This window comes from Poecile atricapillus, chromosome 17, assembly GCF_030490865.1.
Source record: "Poecile atricapillus isolate bPoeAtr1 chromosome 17, bPoeAtr1.hap1, whole genome shotgun sequence".
NCBI classification, from domain to species: Eukaryota; Metazoa; Chordata; class Aves; order Passeriformes; family Paridae; genus Poecile; species Poecile atricapillus.
This window is the reverse complement of record NC_081265.1, coordinates 145,509-168,983: the sequence shown is the minus strand read 5'-3', so window position 1 is coordinate 168,983 and position 23,475 is coordinate 145,509. Positions and strand designations below refer to the sequence as shown.

Here is a 23,475-nt window from a genome sequence, read left to right as displayed (position 1 = left end):
CTTACACTTCCTTCACTTACCACTCACAGCCAGATTCCCATTTCCTGACACCTCAAAGAAGTGGGAAGCAGGCATGAGTCTTACTTCCAGCTGTGTTGATCCTGCAAGAAACATTGAGGAAGACAGCAAGGTCATTTATTTCTATCCTCAAGCAGAACTTTTTCATTCACTATCTGTAGACTGACTGCTCACAGCACATAATAAAAATGACCATAATGTATACTTCTTGACTGAATACATTTCTTTGCTCAGTCATGCTGCATTCTTCTTCTTAGTTTCTCTCCTGCAGTCCTCCTCATTTTTCCCATGCACTCCTTTCCTCCCACTCCCTCCATCCATATACTCCTCCATATACCAGCACTCCTCACTCACCCTTTTTGGGAATAATAGTTGCCTGATGAATTGTGACATCTTCAAACATAACGGCCATTTCCTCCATGGCCATGCCAAGAGACCGTGCCAGTGTTCGCCAAGCCAGCACTAGGTACCCAGTTGCTGGGTACAAAACTCTGCCATCAATACAGTGACCAATCAAGTAGTGATCAGGAGAGTCAGGACTCACATCTGTCAAAGAACAAAGAGCAGAATAAAAATAAAAAAACACTCTAACAGAGAGGGTTTTTTTTAGTTTCCCCAACTATCCTGCCTGACAATATGTAGCTCTTAAAATTACTCTTAGTCTAAAGCAACAGAGGTTCCTGGTTTGTTCATCTTCTCTCATCCCATTTCAGAAACAGATACAGGTTTTTTTCAATCCAAACCAAACATTTAAGCTTCAGAGGATGTCTTCCAGGATGCTGCTTTGACTATCTTTTCTTAGTTTTACAAAAAGGAAACACACAGGTAAAGCAGGAAAGTGACAAACAAATAATAAACCACAAACCAGCAACACACCGATATTGTAGACTGAACCAGATGCAGAGCCTTTGGAACCTGCTGGAAAGTCTTCAGCTTTCGGAACGTCCCAGTCCTGACTGTGGTCCCATTTGATGTATGGAGAAATAAGGGGTGTTCCCACAGGGACAGGGTATTCCACAGATGGGAACAAGTTATTTCCAAAAACATTTATCCTAGAAAAGCAAAAATTATCAAGACAGTGGGGGAAGGGATGGGAAGAAAAAGGAGAAAAATTGGTTATAATACTTAAGAGGTCAAGCAGTAATTGGTCTCAGACTCCACGTCTGAGATATACTGCAGCCAAATTTGTAATTAACATTCTGTAAGATGCAAAAGTTTATTTCCAGAAGCTAGTTCCAGATTCCTAGGCCTTTAAAATGGGACTTGTCTTCAGATGGCACCTTCCCTGCTAAGCATGTAAAGCACAAGTGTACATCCCATTTTCTTCAAGGTTACTTGAAGGAGTATTTGAATCCATGTGAAGACATGCATATTAGAGAAGAGACCTGAATTCCCTTCTGTTATCCCACTCACCCTCCTCCTCCCCTAGTCTCCTTACCCAGTTAAATGAATCTTTCCAATCTGTGTTAGGAAGAACTCCAAATTATTTTTGTGGTCTTTCTTCATCAAAGGTAGAATGGTACAAGTTGGTTTCAAAGTTCTCCTCAAGATAGCCTGGTCAAGCAGAATGCATTAATCACTGGTGGAAGGCATTACTTACTACTTTGTCTCTGACTTTTTGTCTATAGGTCTCAAACCACTTATGTGTTTGTGTCAAGAGTTCTGTGCTAGCTGCTGGCACATACATCCCTTTAACAGAGAAGAGTACCCTTCCAGCAACCCAAGTTGTTGCACATCTGGTAAAGCAGAATCTACAGGGTATTGATGTAATTCTGCCAGAACACAAGTATCCCTTTCCCATGCAGACAGTGAAATTAAATCAAAACCTGCACTTGAAGAACTGCAAAGTCACCTCACACCTCCCACTTGTACACACTCCTGTCCCAGGAGCAACACCTTCTAGCCTGAAGTAGCCTAGATCACTTTTCAAGCAAAAGCTATTAGACCAAAAAACTCAGCCTTGAACACCTGACCCAATTTTTATCTTCTCTTCAATTTGATCCCGTGGTCTTTACATGAGAAAAGAAAGGAATGGAAGAGAAAATCAGAACACTCTCAAACCTGACAATGAAGCCTTAGTCACTTGCATTAGAGTCCAAAATTGTTCAATGATTTCAACATGAGGCATATAGTCTCTTTATCGAGAAAAATATCCACCCAATTTAAAAACTGTATTCTTAATTCTCCCTTCAAGTCACTTTCAAAGCACAAGGCTAACATGACACAGCAAAAATACACTGGATTGAGTCTAACTATTAATCTTGATTCACAAGTAACTACTATTGATCCTAAAACTTCTCTTACCTTCTACTGACCAAATAAAGAGCAGTCCTTGAGACTTAAGGGACAGAGACAAGACCACACCACTGATCCTGTGGAGCAAGTATTTCCCAATGCACCTCACGTTCTACATTCCCTACTAGGGAGCTAATTGGATGAGAATCATTTTTTATAGGGCAGGGAGAAAGGAGTAATGGTCTGATTTCATTAGGGAAAGGAGTTTCAGAAGAAAGAAAGTTCCTGTGGTCTCAGACTACTTGGTGTAGGAGAAGAAGGGAAAACACCACTGCCACCCACCACCTTTTGAGACAAAACCTCAACCCAAATTCAGTATTCAGATGGTAATAGAAGTTTTTCATAGAGAAGGCCTGTTAAGTCTTTGCATGCCTCACTCCACCATAATTTTTGCATACACTCTCCATTAGATCCAAAGAATGAAATGCTTTCCTTACTCATTATGCAGTTCAGAAAGCTGGCTATCAGTTATCTGAAGTGTACAAGAACAAAAAACAACAATAGTGTGAATGTCTGGGTGAGGAAGTGGTAGTGTGTGAGGGATTTTTTATTTTTAATATTAACATATACCACCCCCTAAAAAACCACAAAGAAACAAAAATCCAAACTGGGTTATTAAACCAATTAAAACTGGGAAAGGCTGAGAAGTACTGAAGGAAGGAAATGTTGTCAGACCTAGGGTAAAAAATAAAAAGTAAAGCTGCTATCTTCCCTAGTCCTCAGACCCTCAAACTCCTTGCAACAGCAAGATACTATTAATAAAGTGTCATATGGAAACAATCAAATACGATACCTGTAAAAGAGCATGTGGAGCAATCTCTACTACAACGGCATTCTCTGGAACATGCTTCAGACCTTCGTGGAACAGCACTGGATTGACCAGGTTGTTCACATGGTACTCTGCAGAGGAATTCCTTGCTAGATCACCTTGCCACTGAGCTTCAGGGATAGATGTACTGAGCCATCGTGCTGAGCGAGGTTTAGGGTGTGGAATGACCTACAGACAGTCACAAAAGAAGGATAGGAGAAAGAGTTACAAGTCATAGAGAACAATATGATGGACAAAAGCAAGCAGCTCCTCCTTTAAGCAGGTCATTTCTCCCAGGTTGATTGCTCAGGACATCCTTCTGCTCAAGACCATGTGATTTCAAACATTAGATCTCATAGAGGTTTACATGCTCTTCAAGGCATTTTCTCTTCCTTCTGAAAAAAGGAGTCCCCTTAGGCTCAACATAACCTTTACTCGACCTGGGTGGCAGAGCATAAGCCATGCAAGCCATGGTTTGGCAATATTACCTTTTTCAGCGCACTGAGCAGTGCTGGTGCAATAGATGCCATGTAATGGGAGTGAAATGCAACGCCAGCACTGCGCACCTCCTTTGCGAACACACCATCTTTCTTCAGTTTGGCTACAAACTCATTCACAGAGTCCTAAGAAGAGGAATATAAGTGAACAAAGAGAAAAGCTCAGAAAATACTTGGAACCTGTACAAGCCACTGCAGTCCCTCCACACCCTTCACCAGCTACCATTTGAGGGGAGCCATAACAGGAATGAGGTTATTGCCCTTCTCAGTCTTGTAATTCACCATCCTCCTAGGCCCATGGACATGAGACATTTTATTACTAGCTGACTGAGGCACTACTATCACTTCCTCTCACAGACTATTTGAGTGGGTAAATTTATATGAAGTATTACGTCCAATCCACTACTTCAATCCAGCTCCCCTTCGCAAGCAGCTGAACTGTAAGTAAGCTTCATGCTTTCTTCAAGCCCAGACTTCACAGGTCGCACTCATAATCCCGGTAGGCACTGTTTCAGTTCCATGCTCACCAGAGGCCCCGAAACAGTGACAGTGTCCTCAGAGTTGTGACAGGCTGGCACCACATTTGGAGGACAGCGTTGTTTACATTCCTCCCACGTCAGACCTGCAGAAGGAAGACCACAGGACAACAGAAGTGTTTCTAGCTATAAACCTCATAAAGAGGAGGCAATTTTAACTGCACAGTCACTGCTCAATTCAGCACTTGGCAAAATTAGGAAGTACTTCCAAAAGACTCCCTCTCCCATCCAAAGCAATTCTGCAGAAGCTAAGAATATTTACCCTAGAGCTTTAACATGAAATTTATCACAGTTATGCCAAACATAAAAATAAACAAGAACAAGAAGGCCAAATCTTTGCACTATCCCATTAATGAATGAGGTGGGGGTAACCCCCACACTTCCAAAGAAGCTACAGAATTGGTTGTTCTGTCTCATGTTGCCAATTAGTTTCTAGGAGTCAAGCCCACACGTTCTAGCTTGGATTGCTGAAAGACACAAAATATCCATAAAAATCAGCAACTCTAGTGGCTTGCTAGGTTAACATATGAAGCATCTGATCACACACTACATAGATACAAGAAAGAACTTGAACTCAACATCAGATTACCAAAAACGTCATAGAACTTCAAAAGATGCATACAGTATAAGAGTATTATTTATTTAATCTCAAGGGGAAAAAAAGCTAAATTAGGTAGGTAGTCCTTTGTAGCATTATTTACATTAAGAAATCTGAGATTATAACTAAGTGATCTAGTCCTCTATGCTGCATTATACCTGCAACAGCTTTTCTCCTAAGTGTTTCAAGTTTTAATTGACCACTGTGTCCAATAAGAAAAAAGAACAACACTGCTACCAATAATAATTTCACTTTTAAACATGGAAGTCACTACAAAGACGCACCACAAAGCAAAACTGGTGGGTCCAAAATTTACCCAACAGTGGGCAAAACTATATGACCTACACAAACACAAAGCAAAGCTAGTTCAAGAGAAAGCTTATTCCTAAGTGCTATTAGGCCTCAGTAAATTCCACTAGCCAGCTGCCCACTACATCATAGTGGCTTGCAGACAATCAGAAGCCTCTTTTAGGGAAAAAACCTAAAAACAAACTAACAAATACCAAACCGAAACAACAAGAAACCAAACCCCCATGAAATCTGTGCGTGAATAATATAAATCTATCAAGAGCCAAAAAAATGCAGTGCTTTAGATTTTCACCTTGTTTCAAGGCGATTATTTATCAGGCCTGTCATTGGTTACCTGACAATAAATCCCTTAATTTCCACTTAAAATTTTGGATGGTTACCAAAATCCTGATGTATTCCAAGACAGAGATCACTCCCATTGTATCCACTTAAGTATTTAAGAACCTGTTCTACATCAGAAGAAAATGAAAAAGAGGCAACAGTGGCCAAGATTTTATAGTTGTGACAGTTTCAGTGACCAGCTTTATCCCAATGGCGTACAACAGTGATCAGATGCATTTTCCTGGACCATTCTTCTAGTAAGGGTGTACCTACCAACAGCAGCCATTCCTCCAGGAGGCAATTTGGCCTCTTTGACACATCGTCCCCGCCAATAAGCGGCAAGAATGGCTTCTTCATGACTTAAGGAGTTGTCTGCATAGCCACAAGCTAGCTCTCCCACCGAGTGGCCCAAAATACCATCGGGTTGCAGACCTGCAGCCTTCAGCATATCAATCTGAGCAATCTGCAAGCAGAAGTAAGATTACTGATTCCATGCCAGAGTTAGCAGGCATCAGGCCTCAAAGGTACACAGCAGTAGCAAGTACATAATAAACTTTTTGGTACAGACATTCTTGGCCTCACTACTTTTTTTTCCCCCCACAATTACAGCTCCATCCTTCTTTCAAAGCAATCCCAAGAATCATCATGCAAGTCCAGTATTGTCTGGGCCTCTTCACAATGTAATTTTCCATTAAGAAAATATTTCCAACAACATGAGGCTGCCAAGAGTGTGTCTGTACTAAGCAAGAGGCAAGACCAGCTTTCCAGGCCACTTTGAAAGCTTGACCCCTAGTTTATCAAGAAACCATGAATCGCACATTGACACTCAGAATTGTGAATAGGCTTCACTCAGCTTGACTTAGTTCATTTGCAGAACAAATTTTAGAAGGCATTAAATGGAACCTTACTCCTTGGCACAAACATTTGCCTGAAACTTAAAGACATTCCTAAATTTCTTAAAGGAAGAAACTGTGCCACATATACACACAGATACACACGCAAATCAGTTCAGACCAATATTAGTCCAAACATCTTGTAAGAAAAAAGCAGTGAGGCCAAGAACGTCTGTACCAAAAAGTTTGTTATGGATGTGTAAGTGGCAAAGCCCAAAACAGTCAAGGACACAACACACACTCCCTCCTCTCAGAGAGGTATTTCCAACAGCTGTCCCTTGCTGATTACACAAAACAAGCTTCCATTAATCAGTATAAAGTGTTACTAGCCAAACAGACACATTAGCAGAAGGTGCTTTATGTTGAGTCCACTACCCCCCTCCATTAGCCATTTGAGCCTTGCCTGAATAGCAGCTAGTCCAACAAATGCATGGACAGTGTCATCAAAAGTGTTCTCATTTGCTTGCAGCAGCAGGTCTGAGACCTTCAGGCCTGTGTTCTTCAAAGCCTCATCTGATCGCAATATAGACTGGCGGAACAGATCCAACTTCATAAGGCTCAGGCCCATGCCTTTCCACTGTGTTCCCATGCCTGCAGGATAGGCAAGCAGAAGGTGAGCCTTTAGTAATACCCTGAAACAGAAGTAGGCACAACACACTTCCTCTGGCAGTTAAAGAATTCTAACTAAGAGCAGAACATTGTATGTTTCTTATATTCTCTAAATTAGGCACTGCTTTTTATTTTGCTGGTCTTTGCTATTATCAGAAGACAGGTAAGTTGGAAGGTTTAGATAAAATATAGAAAACACAAGACTCCCAGACATGTCACAGAGTTGCAAAATATTTCCTCATGCTACACTGTAAAATAACATTAGAGCACAGAATACAATTGCTCAAGCCCCAGATCTAAAGAGGAATGGAAAAGCCTGAACTCAATGCTGCACACCTACCTGAGCATATGTACCAGAGTGGTCTACCAGATGCTTGAACTTGCTGAACCTCTTTTATGTCACTTTCGGTGCCAACCAGTGTGTAGCCCCTGTAGGGCATGGAGGACACAGGAACTGCAGAGATATCGCTGAGCAGGCTTACAAATGAACTGCATCCTCCATGTTTTCTGCTCTCTTGAATTAGTGTTTCCACACCTTCCTGGGTTCTGCCAGAAATCTGAACCAGCCTTGGCATGTTACAAGTCTCCAGAGGCTGGCACTTGTTCTTATTTGGCTTCAGAATGACATGAGCATTAGCACCTCCGAAGCCAAAAGAGTTAATACCAATAAGGCCACCTTTCACTGGTGTTGGTTTACAAACTACCTCCAGAGAGCCATCTTGTAAGGCAGGAATATCTGGATTTGGGGTATTGAAATGAAGATTTGGAGCCCACAGCCCATGTTCCAGTGAGAGAATGACCTGAAAGAAGAAACAGTGTTCTGTGCTCCACATTGTTTCATGACAAACATTCTTTTGTTATTATTTTACTACAAATGACCATGTAGCATATTCTGAAGCAGTTCTCTATGTTTGGATAAAGGGACATTTCAGAGAATAGCATTATTTATGTTACTGACGTAGCAACTGCATCACCTAGGCAAATTTTAAGACCATGCGGGAAGTCAGCAGGGAAGTTGAACATAGTAGCATAAAGTTTAGCTTCCATTCTCTTTCTAACTGGCAAGCCATGCAGTCTTGCTGGAAAAGCAGCCTAGGTACTATGACTATCACATCATCTTTTTTCCCTTTCAGATCCCATCCCTTTATCACATTCCACTTTTTCCCTCCCCAGTCCCACAAAGTCACAAGTCCTCTTCCTTATCACAACAAAATGCTTCTATTTCTTGCTTTGCTGCAAAAGAATCAAGCTGAAGCACTAGTAAAGAAGGTTGCTTGCTGCTTTACACACATTTGTTGTCTTGTCAATACAAAAAAGCAGAAACAGCAGACTGGGCAGAACTGGCAGAGCCAAAGGAAAGTACTGAAACTGTATGAGGAACAAAATATCTGTGCCAAAATAAGCAAGAACTCCCTCCTCTCAGTAGCTTCCCTCTACATGCAGCTCATCACATCAAGCCCACATCTGTGGAACAAGCCCAGCAAATTGCAGACAAGGTCAGCTGCAAACACAGCGTGCTCTGCATATTTGCTAGTTCCTTTATCACCCCAGAATGGTCAGAGAGACATTCTGTCTTGGGAACTGTTCTTCCAAGCTGACTATGAGACATGGCAGCTTACCTGGGAGAACAACCAGTATAATATATGACTTCAACTCACAGTCAACACTTTTAAAGCTGTAGTCTTAAATATTTTCATGCATATTGTCCTACACCAACAATACTATGCACTTTGACTGTGCTGTTGCTTTACACTGATACACACTGTACTTTAATTTGCCATGGTTTCTATCTAGGTTTGAGAGCACAGAACAGTAAACATATGACCAGTGCCATCAAAAAGCTTTGTCTTTGCTGCAAAGCAAGTGATTAGACAGGCTAAGTAATTCAAAGATGGAGCTGAGTTTCCCCTTCCTTACCAGAATTTGAAGAGGCCTTCGCAAGTCTTAGTTTCATTCCTACCTATCCATATAATTAATGGATTCTCTTCAAGTCTGAAATCTGATAATTTCAAGATCTAATTTCCTGGCACCTCACATAGCAGCATTTTGTGGGATTCCAGAAGAAAACATTTACACAAACTGCAGACATCCTGAGAGTTATTGTCTAAGAAACACTGGCTTCGGTGTAAGGTGTGGGCAACAGTACCTCAAAGTTATGATCCTGTCCTGATGGATCACAGAACCACACTAAACAAACTGGTTGTTACATACAACACGAATTGAGAAGCTTATTTTATGACTAAGCTATCATTCCTTCTATGAAGTATGTGTCAGTCAGAGATGACAAAGTCACTAAAAACCCCCTAAACTTCTCTCTACAGAGAGATGGACACCGCTATCACCATGCAGACGAGGCTATTCACAGTAAGTTCTATTTGGGTCACAAGTAACCACTTGGAAGAGCCTAACAGCAGTTAGGCTACACTAGCAGTGGCGGTGTACGTGACTTTGGTTTGCAGGGTTCTATGGTAATAGGCTTACAAGCAAGTGTGAACATTAGCTAGCTCTCTGCTAAGCAGTTTAGCAGCCAGAGCCAACAGATGACTGTCTGCCTACAGCAGTAGTTAGCAAGCTGGTTGCTAAAACAGTTATTCATGCTGGTAGCCTCATCCCAGAGAACTCACCTGGCTTCTTGCCATCCTAAGAGAGAAGAGGAAGAGATGATACATCCCCAACAGGAAGCCAGAAGGATCAGCTGCTGTTTTGGCACTGAAAGCCCACACTGCCTCTCATCTTTGGTCACTGTCAACTACTCCAAACATCTAAATCCCTCTATGCATATGTGCCTCAAACCCAAATGACTTGCGGCAGAGTTCTGTTGGAATGTCCAGTGTAAGGATTGACAAAGTAATCAATAAGGATTAACAAAAGGATCCTAAAAGCCTTCATTCTGAGCAGGCCTAGACTCCTAGAGAATTCAGGAGGAAGCAGGAACTGAAGTGTGTGCACACAGCAGAGGGGCACATGAGCATTCGGTGGTTTGCAGGAGAGCCACCTGAGCTTTTAAAAGTACTCACATGTGAAGCAAGTAGTTAATGAGAAACACCTGAATTCTTATCATTATCAGTGAACATTTTACCCTGAATCAACGCAGATTTTCCCTAAACCAACCAAACAAAACCCCACACACTGATGTTATCCACCACCCCAAATTTTCCTTCTCAAGCCTCCTGTTACCTTGGCTAATGCAGCAAGCCCTGAGGCAGGCTCTGGATGACCCATATTTGACTTGGTTGATCCGATCAACAGTGGTTCCCGCTCACACTCACAGAAAACACTTGTAATGCTATTTACTTCCTGTGGATCTCCAACCTAGTATGAAGAGAATCAGAATGGCTATTAGCCAGCACTTCCAAAACACACCCTGAGAGAAAATGTGAAAGGTTATGGTGTTCAGGCAAAGTCCAAAAGTAGTGAAGCAGAGCATGTTCTACTAACTGGTAGAAGGCAAAAGGATTTCACTTTGAGAAAACAAAGAATAATTTAATGGAAAAGTGTGGCAAGTGATGCAAGGGAAGAAAACATTTAGTCCCTAAGGGACTATGCTGACCTTGGTGCCTGTCCCATGAGCTTCAATATACTCCACTTCTTCAGGTTTGACACCGCTTTCCCTGTACAAAGATCTGATCAACTGCTCCTGAATCTCTCCGGATGGGAATGTCACACCTAGGATCAAAACTGCTGTCAATTTCATTCTCATCACGTGCTTCCTGTTCTGATTTTAGCATCCTTTCATTTGCTTTGGGCTGCCAGGTCCCTCCCCCAAAAAAACATACTAAACTAAAGACCTTTTCACCATGTCCTTAGCACCAAACTCTCAGGCTCTTTGTAAGAAGAGCAAAGGAACCAGAAATTAGCATAAAGCAATGGGTTAGACTAGGGTGGAAAGCTACTGGTTAAGAGAATACTAAATGTCTAGGTTAAGTAAAACATGTGATGCTTCATGTTACCACAACTGGAGAGCAGGAGAAGCTGGACAACAACAGGGTAAGAGCTTTACAGTTTTAACACTGTACCTACATTTCTACCATCAGTGCAGAAGTTACTGCAGAGATGTCCTGAGGAATGCCCAACTAGCAAGAGAACATTGCTGTTACTTCAGTACAAACCACCACTTCTCTCCTTTAAGTTCTTTACAAAACAGGGTCCTGAACTTCGCATTATCAAAAGCAGAAAATGAAAAAAAGACAAACCCAAACAACCATTCACACATCTAAAGAACCCTACAACAGACCATTTTTTATGGCAAAGACTCTAGAGTGAACAGTTCAGTAGTATCTCACTTTTCAGCAGCTCAAGACCTACCTTGCTCCTTAAAGCCATCAGTGTTAACTCCAGCATTTACTATCGTGGCATAGATCCTCTTAGCCATAGATCTCTTGGTCAAAAGAACAACAACAGCAGCTTCAGAGCGACAATATCCATTTCCTGAGAGCACAGAGAGAACGAGTCATGACTTCTGCTCTGCTTTGTAAAATGTTGCCAAACACCATGCAGTAAGATTACCGCTTACAGCAGACCGTTTGAGAATTTGACAAATCTATTTCTTTTAAAGAAAAATGTTATGACCTAGAAAGACAGTGCTCATTACAAATGACAACAGAAATTTTCCATCAAGAGACAGCTAATTTTTCTCCCCAGAGGCAGAGGGACAAACCATATGGCATCAGTTTCTTCCCCACAATTAGTTTTCCAGGTTACATAGACCAGGTACAGGGTATGTCCCAAACAGTGCACCTTGGCACAACTACAAGGTTAGCTCTTTGCTGTATTTAAAGAGTAGCTGGTCATAGACTGTACAGTAAGTTACTCTCATACATCATAAGCTTTTATACTAATGCCTTACCTGAAACATCAAAAGCCTTGCAGGCACCATCAGGACTAAGCATACCCAATTTCATGAACTGCACAGATGTGTTGGGTTTCAGCAGGAGGTTGACCCCTCCTACTAGGGCTGCACTGCACTGCCCATGACGAATTGCCTTATAAGCGTTTTCCAGAGCGATGAGACTAGAGGAGCAGGCTGTGTCAACAGTTAGGCTTGGTCCTTAAGAAACATAAGGAAAAACAATCTTAATTTCCTAGATTCTTCTCCAAAGACTACAGGGACAGGATTACAAGAAACATATTAAAAACAATGTTAAATAAGAGTTACCTCAGAACATAGCAGATAAACCTGATGCAATGGGAGGCTAGAACCATCATCTCTGCCTACTTACAAGGTAAGGCATGAGAAAAATGGGAAAAAATTGTGAACACATTTGCTTTAAGAGCATTTAAAAAAACACTGTCTCTCCATCAAAGAGAACACAGCTTTACAGGCAAGTCTCATCTAACTACCCATTCTCGTCAATAAAAATCCCTTGCCCTTCCCATTATCTCTGTTCTCTGATGCAATCCACATCAATTTCCATGTCTCCATTCCCTTCAGTGCCATCCATGGATTGAATTATACCCACGCCTTCAATCTCACCATCTATGTGGCTCTCCTACTTCTTCCACTTTACTCAAAAAAAAGCCAATTGCTACAGTCAGTAGCAGTTCATCTCTGGTCAAGCCAACTTCCACACATCTTGATATCAAATAGCAGTCTAAAGACCAGAAAGGCCTGAGGCCTTTTTATAAAGGGTTCCTGACATCACCATCTTTCAAATCAACACCAGCTATGCCCAGCAGCAGCAGCAGCTGAATTATAAAGCCTTACAGGGAGTCCTATCATATAGTCACTATATATTTTTTACTTCTCATATGCTTCCTTAGAATAGTTACATGCTATTTTCTTATTTCGAAAGGGTCTGTGCCATAATATCCATCCCAGTCCTCTACATCAACTGTGCTACAATCATGTTGAAATTGCAATTGCTGATCAGCATCAACAGGTGTGGGAGACACTTACCTCTGAAGTCATAGAAGTAGGAAATCCTGTTGGCAAGCATAGCACGCTGACAGCCAGTCATACTGTATCCCACAAGCTCTTCTGGATCTTGGCTAAGGGCTTCGGCAGCTTCTGACCCACTGGCACCAACCCATACACCTGTGTCTGTGCCACGGAGGGTGGCTGGATTTACACCTATGGGGATTGGAAGGTAGATTACAGTAAACAAAACGAGGGGCAAACTGGGGAGATACCAGGTACACTGGCACCACTTCACCAAAAACTACTTATTGTCCCTTTCTGACAAGCCTGCAGCATTGTTCCCTTACCTTTACTAACCTTTTAACTATTTCAACTGCAGACCTTACATGTCATATATCAGAGTCTGTCAGAGGTTTGTTATTGGCTTTTGCCCAGAACATACTGTGCCCTGACCAAGATTTTCAGCCTAGCTGGGCATTGCTAGTCTTGTGTAAAAAAGTGCACAGACTATGAAAAGTACAAACACTGACAGGAGAAGCTTATAGCTGACTTCCAGTACAGAGAAAAGAAGCAGACTGGCAGAAAAATCACAGCACATAAAATGTCATGTGAGCACATCAATCCAGCCCAGATCTGAATTACAAGATGGAAATGAGAATTCTTAAGTACAAAAATAGCCAACAACCAGAACAAGAAACAACTTTGCTCTAAAAAAACCATATAGCAAGGTCAACTGTCAGAAATCTCTGTTGTTTCTTCTCTGTGCTTCAGGTGTCCTGGAGACAGAGTATTCAGTCTCCAGATGGAGGCTCAGAAGCAGAGAAGCAAAAGTTCATTTCAGTTAGCCACAGAATCACAGAATGTTAAGTGTTAGAAGGGACCTTGAAAAGATCATCCAGTCCCAACCTCCAGAGCCACAGGCAGGGACATCCCACACTAGACCAGACTGCTCAAGATACCCAACCTGGCCTTGAACATTGTCAGGGTTGGAGCATCCACAGCCTCTCTGGACAACCTTTTCCAATACCTCACCACTCTGACAGTAAAGAATTTTTTCCTCATTTCCTCTAAATTTGCCCTCTTTCGGTTTGTAACTTGTCAGTACTAGTGAGGTGGTTCCAACTTTTTCCCCATGTGCTTATGTTCTGACATGAAACTGATTAACATGAAGAATAAACTTCTTGGCTTGGTAGATAAGTAACTCAAAATCTCAAAACACTGGAAGTGATAGAAGAGAGAGGCTCCTATTTCTGAAAGCACAATTCCTAGGAAAAACTTCTATAGAAACAGATCAAATGCTACAGATTTTCTAAGAATCCAGACAATAGACAGGAATATATCAGGCCATCTGTGATTCTTTTAGACCATGAATGAGAATTTTAATCAAGTCATCCTTCTTTTCCTCTAACAACAGCATTATTACGGAGTATTAGGGTAGAGCAGAACATAGAAAAGCTCTTGAATTGTTGACTGTTGAAGTGATTCTGTCATACTGGTTGTATCATACGTACAGATCGGCTAGCAGTCAGCACTGATTTCCTTGTTGGTATTCCAGAGACAACAGCTTTGTTCTAACCCTTATACTGGGATCTGGTAACCCCCATACCATGTCTTGGATTGCCTCTCTAATGTGATGCTTTTCCTTGTTAGAGTTCTCATCACACAGGTGCATGTCTGCACCTGTTACACAGAGACAATACAGCTTAATTCTCCCTCTTCAGTCATTCATCCGCTTACCTCCATCCAAAATAGCTTCATAAGAAACTTCCAACAGCAAGCGAAGTTGAGGATCCATTGTATTAGCTTGCTTGGGGTGAACACCAAAAAATGATGCATCAAATTTGCTTATGTCCTTGAGCTTTCCATTTCTCTTGGGCAATCCATAAATTCCTGTGAAGAAAAATTTGTCACTGAGACCCAAAATATATCAACAGTGAAGCAGCTACAAGCTGAGAGACACAGTACAGAATGACCACAGTTGATTGTCAATTACTCATGTAACATCACTCCACTGTGCAGCACCCAGAGGGCTGCAAGAGTATCTACCTCATCTGGAATGAGAATGCTGCATTGGCAAAAACAATTGTAATTTTTAGAACTCTCCTGGATATAGCAGAAAAAGACATCTATCCAGTTTAATCATTTTTGCTTTGGCAAGTTGTACCAAGCACATACAGTCTAAGTGGTGGTTCCAGTCAGTCACCAGTTAGAAGAAAAACAAAAGCTGCTTTTCACTTCTGCAATCACTAGCTTGAATTAGGTAGACACGTGTCAAACACTTCAAAAGGACAATGAGACAAAAGGAACATTGTAAAAAGCCATAAACCACACAACTGGAATCCCTGTGCTACTTCTGAATGCAGAAGAATGTCAGAGCTGTGTTACTGTCACAGCTATCAGGAGCAGGTATAGGATTAATGTTGTCTAGCTGCTCTGTCAGAATGCTTCTTTTATTTGAAAGTAAGTTACGTATTATTTATAAGCTGCTACTGCACAGGACATAACATTACGAAATGCATTGCGCGAGACCTTCATAAAAGTATTCTGTTACTAAATTTCTTCTTGATTTATCAGAAGTTAATTCAGGTCTGGCAGGATTTCGATTTCATAAGTTCTCTTTTCATAGGATAATTCCTCTGAAACACTCAGAACTCAGGGCTCCAAAAGAAGTGACAATAAACACTCACCTGGTTTCCACCTCCGATCATCCTCTGTGACCATATCAACTCCATTAAGCAGGTTCTCCCAAAACTCTTGCAAGTTCTCAGATTCTGGCAGCCTACCTGCTATGCCTGCAATCACCACGTCCTCCATCTCTTAACTTCTCCCTGTTGCTGAGATCCACAAAGCAGTAAGGCTAGTAAGATTTCACACCGAGCAAAGTATACGTGTCTTGTCTTCCTGACATGTTGTGACAAACAAGCGTATTTGCAGGAACACCCACACAGGAACAGCCCATGGAGTGTCTACTATTTAAAAAAAACAAAAACCAAAACCCAACTAATCAGATAGACCCTAAGACCCATGGGGTTGATAAGGATGAAAAAAATGATCCTGAAGGAGCATCAGGCTCTGAGAACCACCAGTTTCTACATGACAACCAGAAAATGAGTAAGTCTACCTCTACTACATGCAGAGCCTGTGTGAAGTCAGCAAAGAAGAAAGATTAACATGCTGGAGCAGAAGTGGGTGGAGAAATTATGAAATACACATAGTAAAATACATAATTACAAGGCAAACCTAGGAGGTAGCAAAACAAGTTCTACAATCATTGCAAAGTTAAATGTTAACTTAAGAATCAATAATCAAAAGATTTGTTGGACATGAAAAAAAGAAACCCCAAACAAACAAAACTACAAGACTGCACAAAACTACCCACCCAAATACACAACACTAACCCCCCTTCCCCCCCACAATTAACTGAGCAAACAAAAACCTGATGAAAAACCCAAACCAAACCTACCAACAAAACACCAAACCCCCGCATACACACACACACAGGAGAAAACCCACACAAAGCACAAAGATGACAGTAGAATTCAGCATCATTTTAAATGCCAAAACCAAAGAAATAAGCGTTACATCTAAAGTGTTCCCTAACTGCACCCTTCACTGCCACATATTTAAAGAACTGGGAATGTAGAACTGACTACACATGATAGAGGGTGGTGCTTTAAGACATGCTTTGCCAGAACAGATCTGGAACACAGACAGAATGAAAAACTTCAGCTGTTGTCCCAAGAAATTTGCATTCAAGACCCCAATCTCAAATACCACAAGAAAGCATCATGCTGCATAACACAGCATGGCAGGAGACCTGTATCAGACCACAGTACCAAATGATAGTTCATGTCCTACACTCCTTTATCTTCTAGTACAGTAAAAATATATTAATAACTAAATAGAGACAAGGCAAGTTAACGTGATGTTGCAGTTAAAATCAAATTATAATTTTAGATCCTAAGTAGACAAAGGAGTAGGGGAAATTCTCATATACACAGTAGTAGTTTTATAATATGAAAATAAATAAAAGTATGGCTGCAGGAACCAAAGAGATAGAAAGCATTCACAGTACTTCCTTAAATAAACCTTCTGGTAAGTAGGAGCAAAATATTCTTCAATGTGTGGGATTTTAAACAAGTAAAAACCACAAAACTAGGCATGCAAACAACTACAAGTCTGCCTTAATAACTTTGAAGGAAAAGGCTTGTTACGAAAGAGCTGAAGTTTGACTTCCATAAGACATTACGCTACATAGTGGCAAGCAGGCCCATTGCTTAAGTGTTGCTGGTGCTTCATCATCCTCTCCAAAGCACAGCACTAATGGGTACTCTCTGATGAATGTTTAGTGGCTGTTTTACCAACCCAAGATGTTTCATTTGGGCATCGTTTTGCAGCCTCTTTCGGGATTTCCTTTTGAACAAGAAACAGGCCTCTGTTCCCTTCACACCATACATTGCTCAGGCAAGGTGCCCTTTTCCCCCAGCTGCATGAGGCTGCTGGGGTGTGTAGAAGGAAAGCAGGGCCCTCTGCACAGCTGAGGCGTAGCTCTGCCAGAACGTAGCACTACAGAGGCTGCCTGACTTCTTTCACCCTTCTTTCCTTCAGCAGCAATCTTGATTCAGATCTGTGGAGTAACTGTGGAATTATGCAACACCTAACACTGAAGCAGAAGAGATGATTACTTCACCCAGTCCATTCCTTCTGGGAGCAAAACCAGAAATGCCCCCAAAAGGACAGCTTGGATTTCTAGGTCTTGTGTTAAACACCCAAACAACAGAAGGTCTATTCCACTCCCGTTCATTTAAAAAAGAAAACACTAAAGGCCAAACTGAAAAAGGCCCTCACCAAGAAACTGGTCCCCAAAACTTAAGTTGGTAGTAACAGGCCCAGTCCACTCCATGCTGAAGAGAAACCTCTCCATTTTTCCACTCACACAAAACTAGTACAGTTTTATTATTGGCCTTCTATTATTAAGGACCGTTGTACCTTTAAAAACCAGACAAGAGCCACAAATCTACTACGCTTTCAGGGGCGGGGAAAGAGAGATCTTGGGCATAAAATCTATTATTTAAGCTTAAGATATGAGACATGACAGTGACAATTTAAGTATAACTATTTTATTCCTCAGCTCTTCAGGTGATGATTTTTAGGGAAAGAAATATAATTTCTATTTCAGAAGACTGAAACATGATTTCCGGAATTGTTCCTTCCCATCCTACATATCTTTCCCTGGAGTATCAGAAAAACTCTATCCAGGTACAACCAATTGACTAAATGTTTCTTTCAGACAGTGAAGTAATGAAATTCATCAACAAAACAATTTTTGCCAACTTGTTATGAATGTAGTTGAGCAAGACTATGTCAAAGGTGGAGAAAAAGATGCTGCAGTAATCAAAATCAGACGAACAAGAGCCAAGAAGATAATTTTAACTCTTGTAAGAAGTGCGACAAATTAAAATATTTTAATACACAGAGAACCAGAAGGATTTAGACTTGCCACAAATGGCTCCAAATGCATACATCTAAGATAAGATACAAATTATGGATTAAGCAGCAGACAGCAGAGATGTTCTGCTGTTGGAAAACGTGAGTGGTCAGAAAAAAAGTCATGGATATCAAGCCATCCCTGATTAAACAGTGATTACAGAAGTTGTTACAGCTATCAACAATGTTTTCAGTCGTCCTTGACAGAGAGTAAACTGTTTTAAGGTTGATTAACTTTGCCCCCAAATGGTGTATTGTATTATTATTTTACTTTATTAATAGAGACTTGTTTTCCATAGAACATTTTTTGACTATACACAGTAACCCAGTACACTGACAGATTTTCAAGTACAGGGCATAGCACAGATCAAGAAAGAACATTTATTTCTACACATGTTCTAAAGAAAATTAGACTACAGCAAACATACAGACTGCTCCTACTACCTCTGATGAGCAAAGTGTTCAAAAGCAACAGGTCAAATCAGGAGACAAAGAAAATAACGAAGGACAAACAGGAGTTTTCTATTTCTTAAGGCTATATTTTCTGAATCCAACCAGACACCCAACATCTTTCTTCCTCAGTTTATCCCATGCTTTTGCTTAAATTGAGTTGTGTGAATTTTCCTCAGACGACTGTAAAGTGTTTTAAATTGAGTGAAAAACATACCACAGCCAACCTTCCCTCCCTCTGCCGAAGTATCAGTGCAGTAGACACCTCGGTTAAGCCTAAACTACCATCTAGCTGGATTTGCACAATATTTTTTAGCAAATCTACTTTGTTGCTGACTCATTCAGTTTGTGACTAGTAATAACTAACAATCCCTTCTGGTATCAAAGCTACTCTTAAGTTGAAATACTGTTTTCTATTGCATTGAAAACTTTTTTTTTTTCCAGCCCCTCATAATTTGGCACCAAAAATTAATCAAAAAAGTATTAATCATAATTTTCCACCATCCCTGTTTTTACAATACTTTTATCTACTGTTTCCTTACAGAAATAACCCTCTGACCATTAAGCATATAAGCTTATAGAGGGAAAGAAAAGCCAAAAAATCCCAAACCAAAACCTACACACAAAGTGAAGGTAAAATCTGATGCCTTTGTCGGCTCATACCTGACTTGCCAACCACTGAACATAAACTCATTCTGCTGTAACTTGTTCGCCTAGGGTTTGCTGAAGAAAGGAAGGGGAGAGGGAGGGAGAAACAGCTGTTCGCAAAGAAATGACAAATGAAACCCAAACCTTGTTTTGCCTGATGCACATTTCCTTTTCCTAGACAGGATCAAAATATTTATTTCACTGTTATTTGATAGCTGACATCATGGTGTGACAGAATCCTTAAAGTCAGTTCTGCTATTGTTTCTAGGCAGTCCAAACCTTCAACTTTTTTGGAGCTTTTATTATTGTAAAATGAAACACTCATGACTCCTCCATAGCTTTTTTCAGCACAGATATTGACAAAAGGACTGTTTTCTTTGTTTTTTCAGTATGATTACATCATAACCCAGGTTTCCTAATCTCTGTCTATAATTTCTAAAATTTGTGATAAAAAACTATCCTTACATAAAAACTTCACTTACGAAGAGATATAATACTTGCCTCCAAAAACCCCTCCACAGAATAGAGGCAAACACAGTCTGGCTTTCATTCTTTTGAAAGCATTTGCCTACCATCAATCTGTATGTTACAGATTCAATCTAATAAAGATCTTTCAAAGGCCTCTGTTTTGGGTAAGTATTTGTCCTGTTGGGTTGACCACAACAGAAATGAAAAACAGTAGAATGTGTTTATATTTAAAATGCACTACGTAGTGGTTCAAAGCTGTTACTGGAGAACAGGTAAGTTAAACTTTGCTCATAGAATCAACACAGCTTGGTTGATTCCCAAGTGATCAGAAATTACCTGTATAAAACTCGAAGTCCCAAATAGTACTCTATCATGTTTGTAAAATATCTATTCATACCTGCCCTCATTCTCTGAATTCACCCACTAAATGCGGCCTTTCACAATGTGCTATTCTCTTCATTTTGTTTCAAGGATAGAGGCTGCAGAATTAGCTGAAATCCTTTGCTCGTGTGGCTTGAGGTTTCTTCTCCCATTTTTTATGACAAAACAATCTCCAAAGCCCCCAAAGGTGGTCTGACGGGGTATGCAAGTTAATTTACACAGCCTTAATACTGCCTTCTTAAATTTAAGCATAACAAATAAAGCTTTTAGCTAGGAAAATACGCATTCAGTATCTTATACGGCCGTATGCCACAGAAGCAATGTGGAAAAAGAACCAGATACAAAAACAGCCAAAGAGAGATGATGACCACGTTCCTAACAGAATCGTATCATCAAATCCATACTGGTGCACGATAACCGGGCTGTTTCGTGTGCGCCGTTGGTTTACACCGAAGTGGTAAAAAATAGTTTAGCAGTATACACGGCACGTTTTTTCAGATGGATCCCCAGAACCTATTGGTGAGTCTCCCTTCCCAACGTCGAGCGCCGATCTCCTCCCGTACCAGCTTCTTCAGCCTGTCAGGACCGTGCCTTCGCGGCGTGAGAGCACAGCGCCGTCGCCTCACTGCCCAGGCAGGGCGGCCCGTCGCCCACCCGAGGCCGTGCGGAGCTCGGCGCCCACCCGAGGCCGTGCGGAGCTCGGCGCCCACCCGAGGCCGTGCGGAGCTCGGCGCCCACCCGAGGCCGTGCGGAGCTCGGCGCCCACCCGAGGCCGTGCGGAGCTCGGCGCCCACCCGAGGCCGTGCGGAGCTCGGCGCCCACCTGAGGCCGTGCGGAGCTCGGCGCCCACCCGAGGCCGTGCGGAGCTCGGCGCCCACCCGAGGCCGTGCGGAGCTCGGCGCCCGAGCTGCGGCAGCGCGCGGCCGCCCAGCCCCGCGGCGGGCGCGGCCCCTCGCGCAGCCGCTGCCGCCGGGCGCGCGCCACGACTGCGGGCAGCGGGGCCCGGCCGCGTCCCCGACGCCGCTCGGCCCGGCAGCGAGGGCTCACGGCTGTGGCGGCGGCACGGTCCCCGCCCGCCGCCAAGATGGCCGAGCGCCAGCACCACAATGCAGCCACCTTGCCGTGCGGAATGGGAGGCTGCGGCTCGGTAACCAGCCGCCGAGGTGGGGGACTCTCCCCAGAACGACCGCGCTGGGCCGCAGCAGAGCGGCCCGCAGCAACAGGGCGCAGCGACCCCAGGGCCGGGGAGCAGAACCTTCCGGTCGCGCGGACCGAGCCCGCGGACCCTCATCGCCCACCCGGCGTAGAGGCAAGATGGAGCCTCCCCAGCGCACCCACGGGGCGCAACGGCCCGCGGAGCCTGGAGCAGAAACTGCCACGCTCCGGAGCACGCCGCACCCGATAGCCCGCCGATACCTGCCCAGGTGCGGCTGGCTTCGTGTCGGTAAGACTGTGTCGTCAGCTCAGTACGGGATCAGGATGCTGCGGGGGGGACGCTGCTGCGGCTGTTGCCGAGCTGCGCACGACCGATACTCCGCGCTCTCCTCACTATCTCCCTCTAGCTCTCACCGCTATTTAAGCAGTCGCCACCTCCGGCGGCCACGCCACATGGGCTGACAGTTTACGCCTCGCCGCAGTCCAATGAGAGCCGGGGCAGGGCCGCCCCGGCCAGACCCGGGGTGATGCCAACCCCTGCTCGCCGGATCCGCTCCACGGGAGGAGGGGGCCCTGGCCAGGCCGGGGCGGACACAGGCGGGCCCCTTTTCCCGCGGTACCGGGCCAAGCTCTCGCGCCCCTCCCCGCCCCGTACTGCAGGCCGTGGAAGTCCAGGCGCTGCGGGCGTGCCTGGATTTGGGCTGGCTTGGACGGGGACGAGGCAGCGCGGACCCCTCGTGTCGTGGACCTTTTCGTGTCCCTCTCCCACCTCCCCGCGGGTAGGTACACTGTGAGGCGTACGGCCGCGCCGTGCCGGCACCGTGGCTCGGCGACTGACGCGGAGGCTCGGCGGCCACCGGTCCAAGCGCGGTCGGATCGTGCAGCGCCCGCGCGCACCCGCGGCGCACAAAGGGAAGGGACGCGGGGCCGGACGCGCAATCCCGGGACGGCACCCAATACGGAGGCGGGGGCACGTGGGCGGGGGCGCGACCCTGCCAATCGCGGGGCCCGCGCGGTGTTGCTAAGCGATAAGGCGATGTGGTGACGGCTGCGGGGTGCCTGGGGCCGCCGGCAGAGCGAGCAGCGCCCATCGCTCTCCGGCGGCGGCGGTCGTTCACCCCGGCGGAGCGCGGTCCCGGGGTTACCACAGGGCAGCAGGCACGCCGGCCGGGGATGTGCTGCCCCGTGCCCAGGCCCATCGCGCCGCCCTGACTGGCGGCAGCAGAGAGCGTCCGGAGGCGGGGGGCGGGCGCCAGAGGTTCCCTCCCCGCCGTGCCCCTGCTACGCCCCCTTTCCCACCGACGGAACGGGGTGGATCACCTTTCATCCACTTTCCCTGTAACTTGCACTCCTTCAGTTAAACCCGAACAGCAACGAATCTGAATTTTCTTCTGCATTGCCTACGACTGTCACTCCGAAACAAAAAAGCCTTTCGGTCGGCAAATGTGGGCTTGAACACGGGGATGCAAGAAAGTCACCTGCCTTGTCTCTCGTTCGTGGCTGTGAACTGGCTCTGGGCAGAGGCCCCTCTCCCGGCTAGCGTTTGCGCTGCCGTTTCGCAATACAGCTCAATTTCGACCTTCCCGGGGCAGACGTATTGCCTTCATCTATATATTCCTCAACATAACATGTTTTTAACCTTTTGATAAGGACAACAATAAATAATATCCTCTTTTACCTTTTCAGTACGCTGTGATCTGCCTTAATTCTCTTCTTTATAGGCGTTCCTTTCTTTGTACAACAAAGTTCAACAGTATCCACACTAGTACCTAACTGCCACTCTTCTAATCTGGTTCTTAGAAATTAGTGCCCATTTTGTTAAATATTTTGGTCATAAGAGAAATATATGAGAATTTTCCTGCTGGTTTTAGTGTACAACCTCCCCACACAGGATCTAAGCAGTATGTCCATATTATTTATTATTATGCGTATTTTGTTAATTTTCATACTTACATGCTGTGTTTTTAGAAGTGCTCTGAAACGAATGTACAATAACTGAACTGCTTTTTTTTTTTCTACCACAAGTAAAATAAAATTAAAAAACCCAGCCTATCATCTTTCCTTACCTACAGCTGACTTAAGGAAACCTGTTCCTCAGGGAAATGGAATAAATTAAAGCTGCATTACTGGCAAGAAGTCTGCATG

General features: G+C 43.6%; 1 protein-coding gene across 1 annotated transcript in view; it reads right to left on the bottom strand.

Moving 5' to 3' along the window:
- FASN (fatty acid synthase) overlaps window positions 1–21,732 on the bottom strand; it is a 41,753-nt gene extending 20,021 nt beyond the window's left edge. The window contains exons 1-18 of the mRNA XM_058851996.1: window positions 21,592–21,732; window positions 15,429–15,575; window positions 14,479–14,631; window positions 12,781–12,954; window positions 11,731–11,931; window positions 11,190–11,312; window positions 10,435–10,550; window positions 10,062–10,196; window positions 7,225–7,684; window positions 6,679–6,866; window positions 5,656–5,845; window positions 4,146–4,240; window positions 3,610–3,744; window positions 3,107–3,310; window positions 1,457–1,572; window positions 895–1,070; window positions 373–564; window positions 21–101 (exon numbers count right to left, since the gene is read on the bottom strand). Of these exons, the coding sequence (XP_058707979.1) occupies window positions 21–101; window positions 373–564; window positions 895–1,070; window positions 1,457–1,572; window positions 3,107–3,310; window positions 3,610–3,744; window positions 4,146–4,240; window positions 5,656–5,845; window positions 6,679–6,866; window positions 7,225–7,684; window positions 10,062–10,196; window positions 10,435–10,550; window positions 11,190–11,312; window positions 11,731–11,931; window positions 12,781–12,954; window positions 14,479–14,631; window positions 15,429–15,555 (2,866 nt within the window). The 5' untranslated portion in view covers window positions 15,556–15,575; window positions 21,592–21,732. The remainder of the gene's footprint in view (window positions 1–20; window positions 102–372; window positions 565–894; window positions 1,071–1,456; window positions 1,573–3,106; window positions 3,311–3,609; window positions 3,745–4,145; window positions 4,241–5,655; window positions 5,846–6,678; window positions 6,867–7,224; window positions 7,685–10,061; window positions 10,197–10,434; window positions 10,551–11,189; window positions 11,313–11,730; window positions 11,932–12,780; window positions 12,955–14,478; window positions 14,632–15,428; window positions 15,576–21,591) is intronic.
- Between the last annotated feature and the right edge of the window lie 1,743 nt (window positions 21,733–23,475).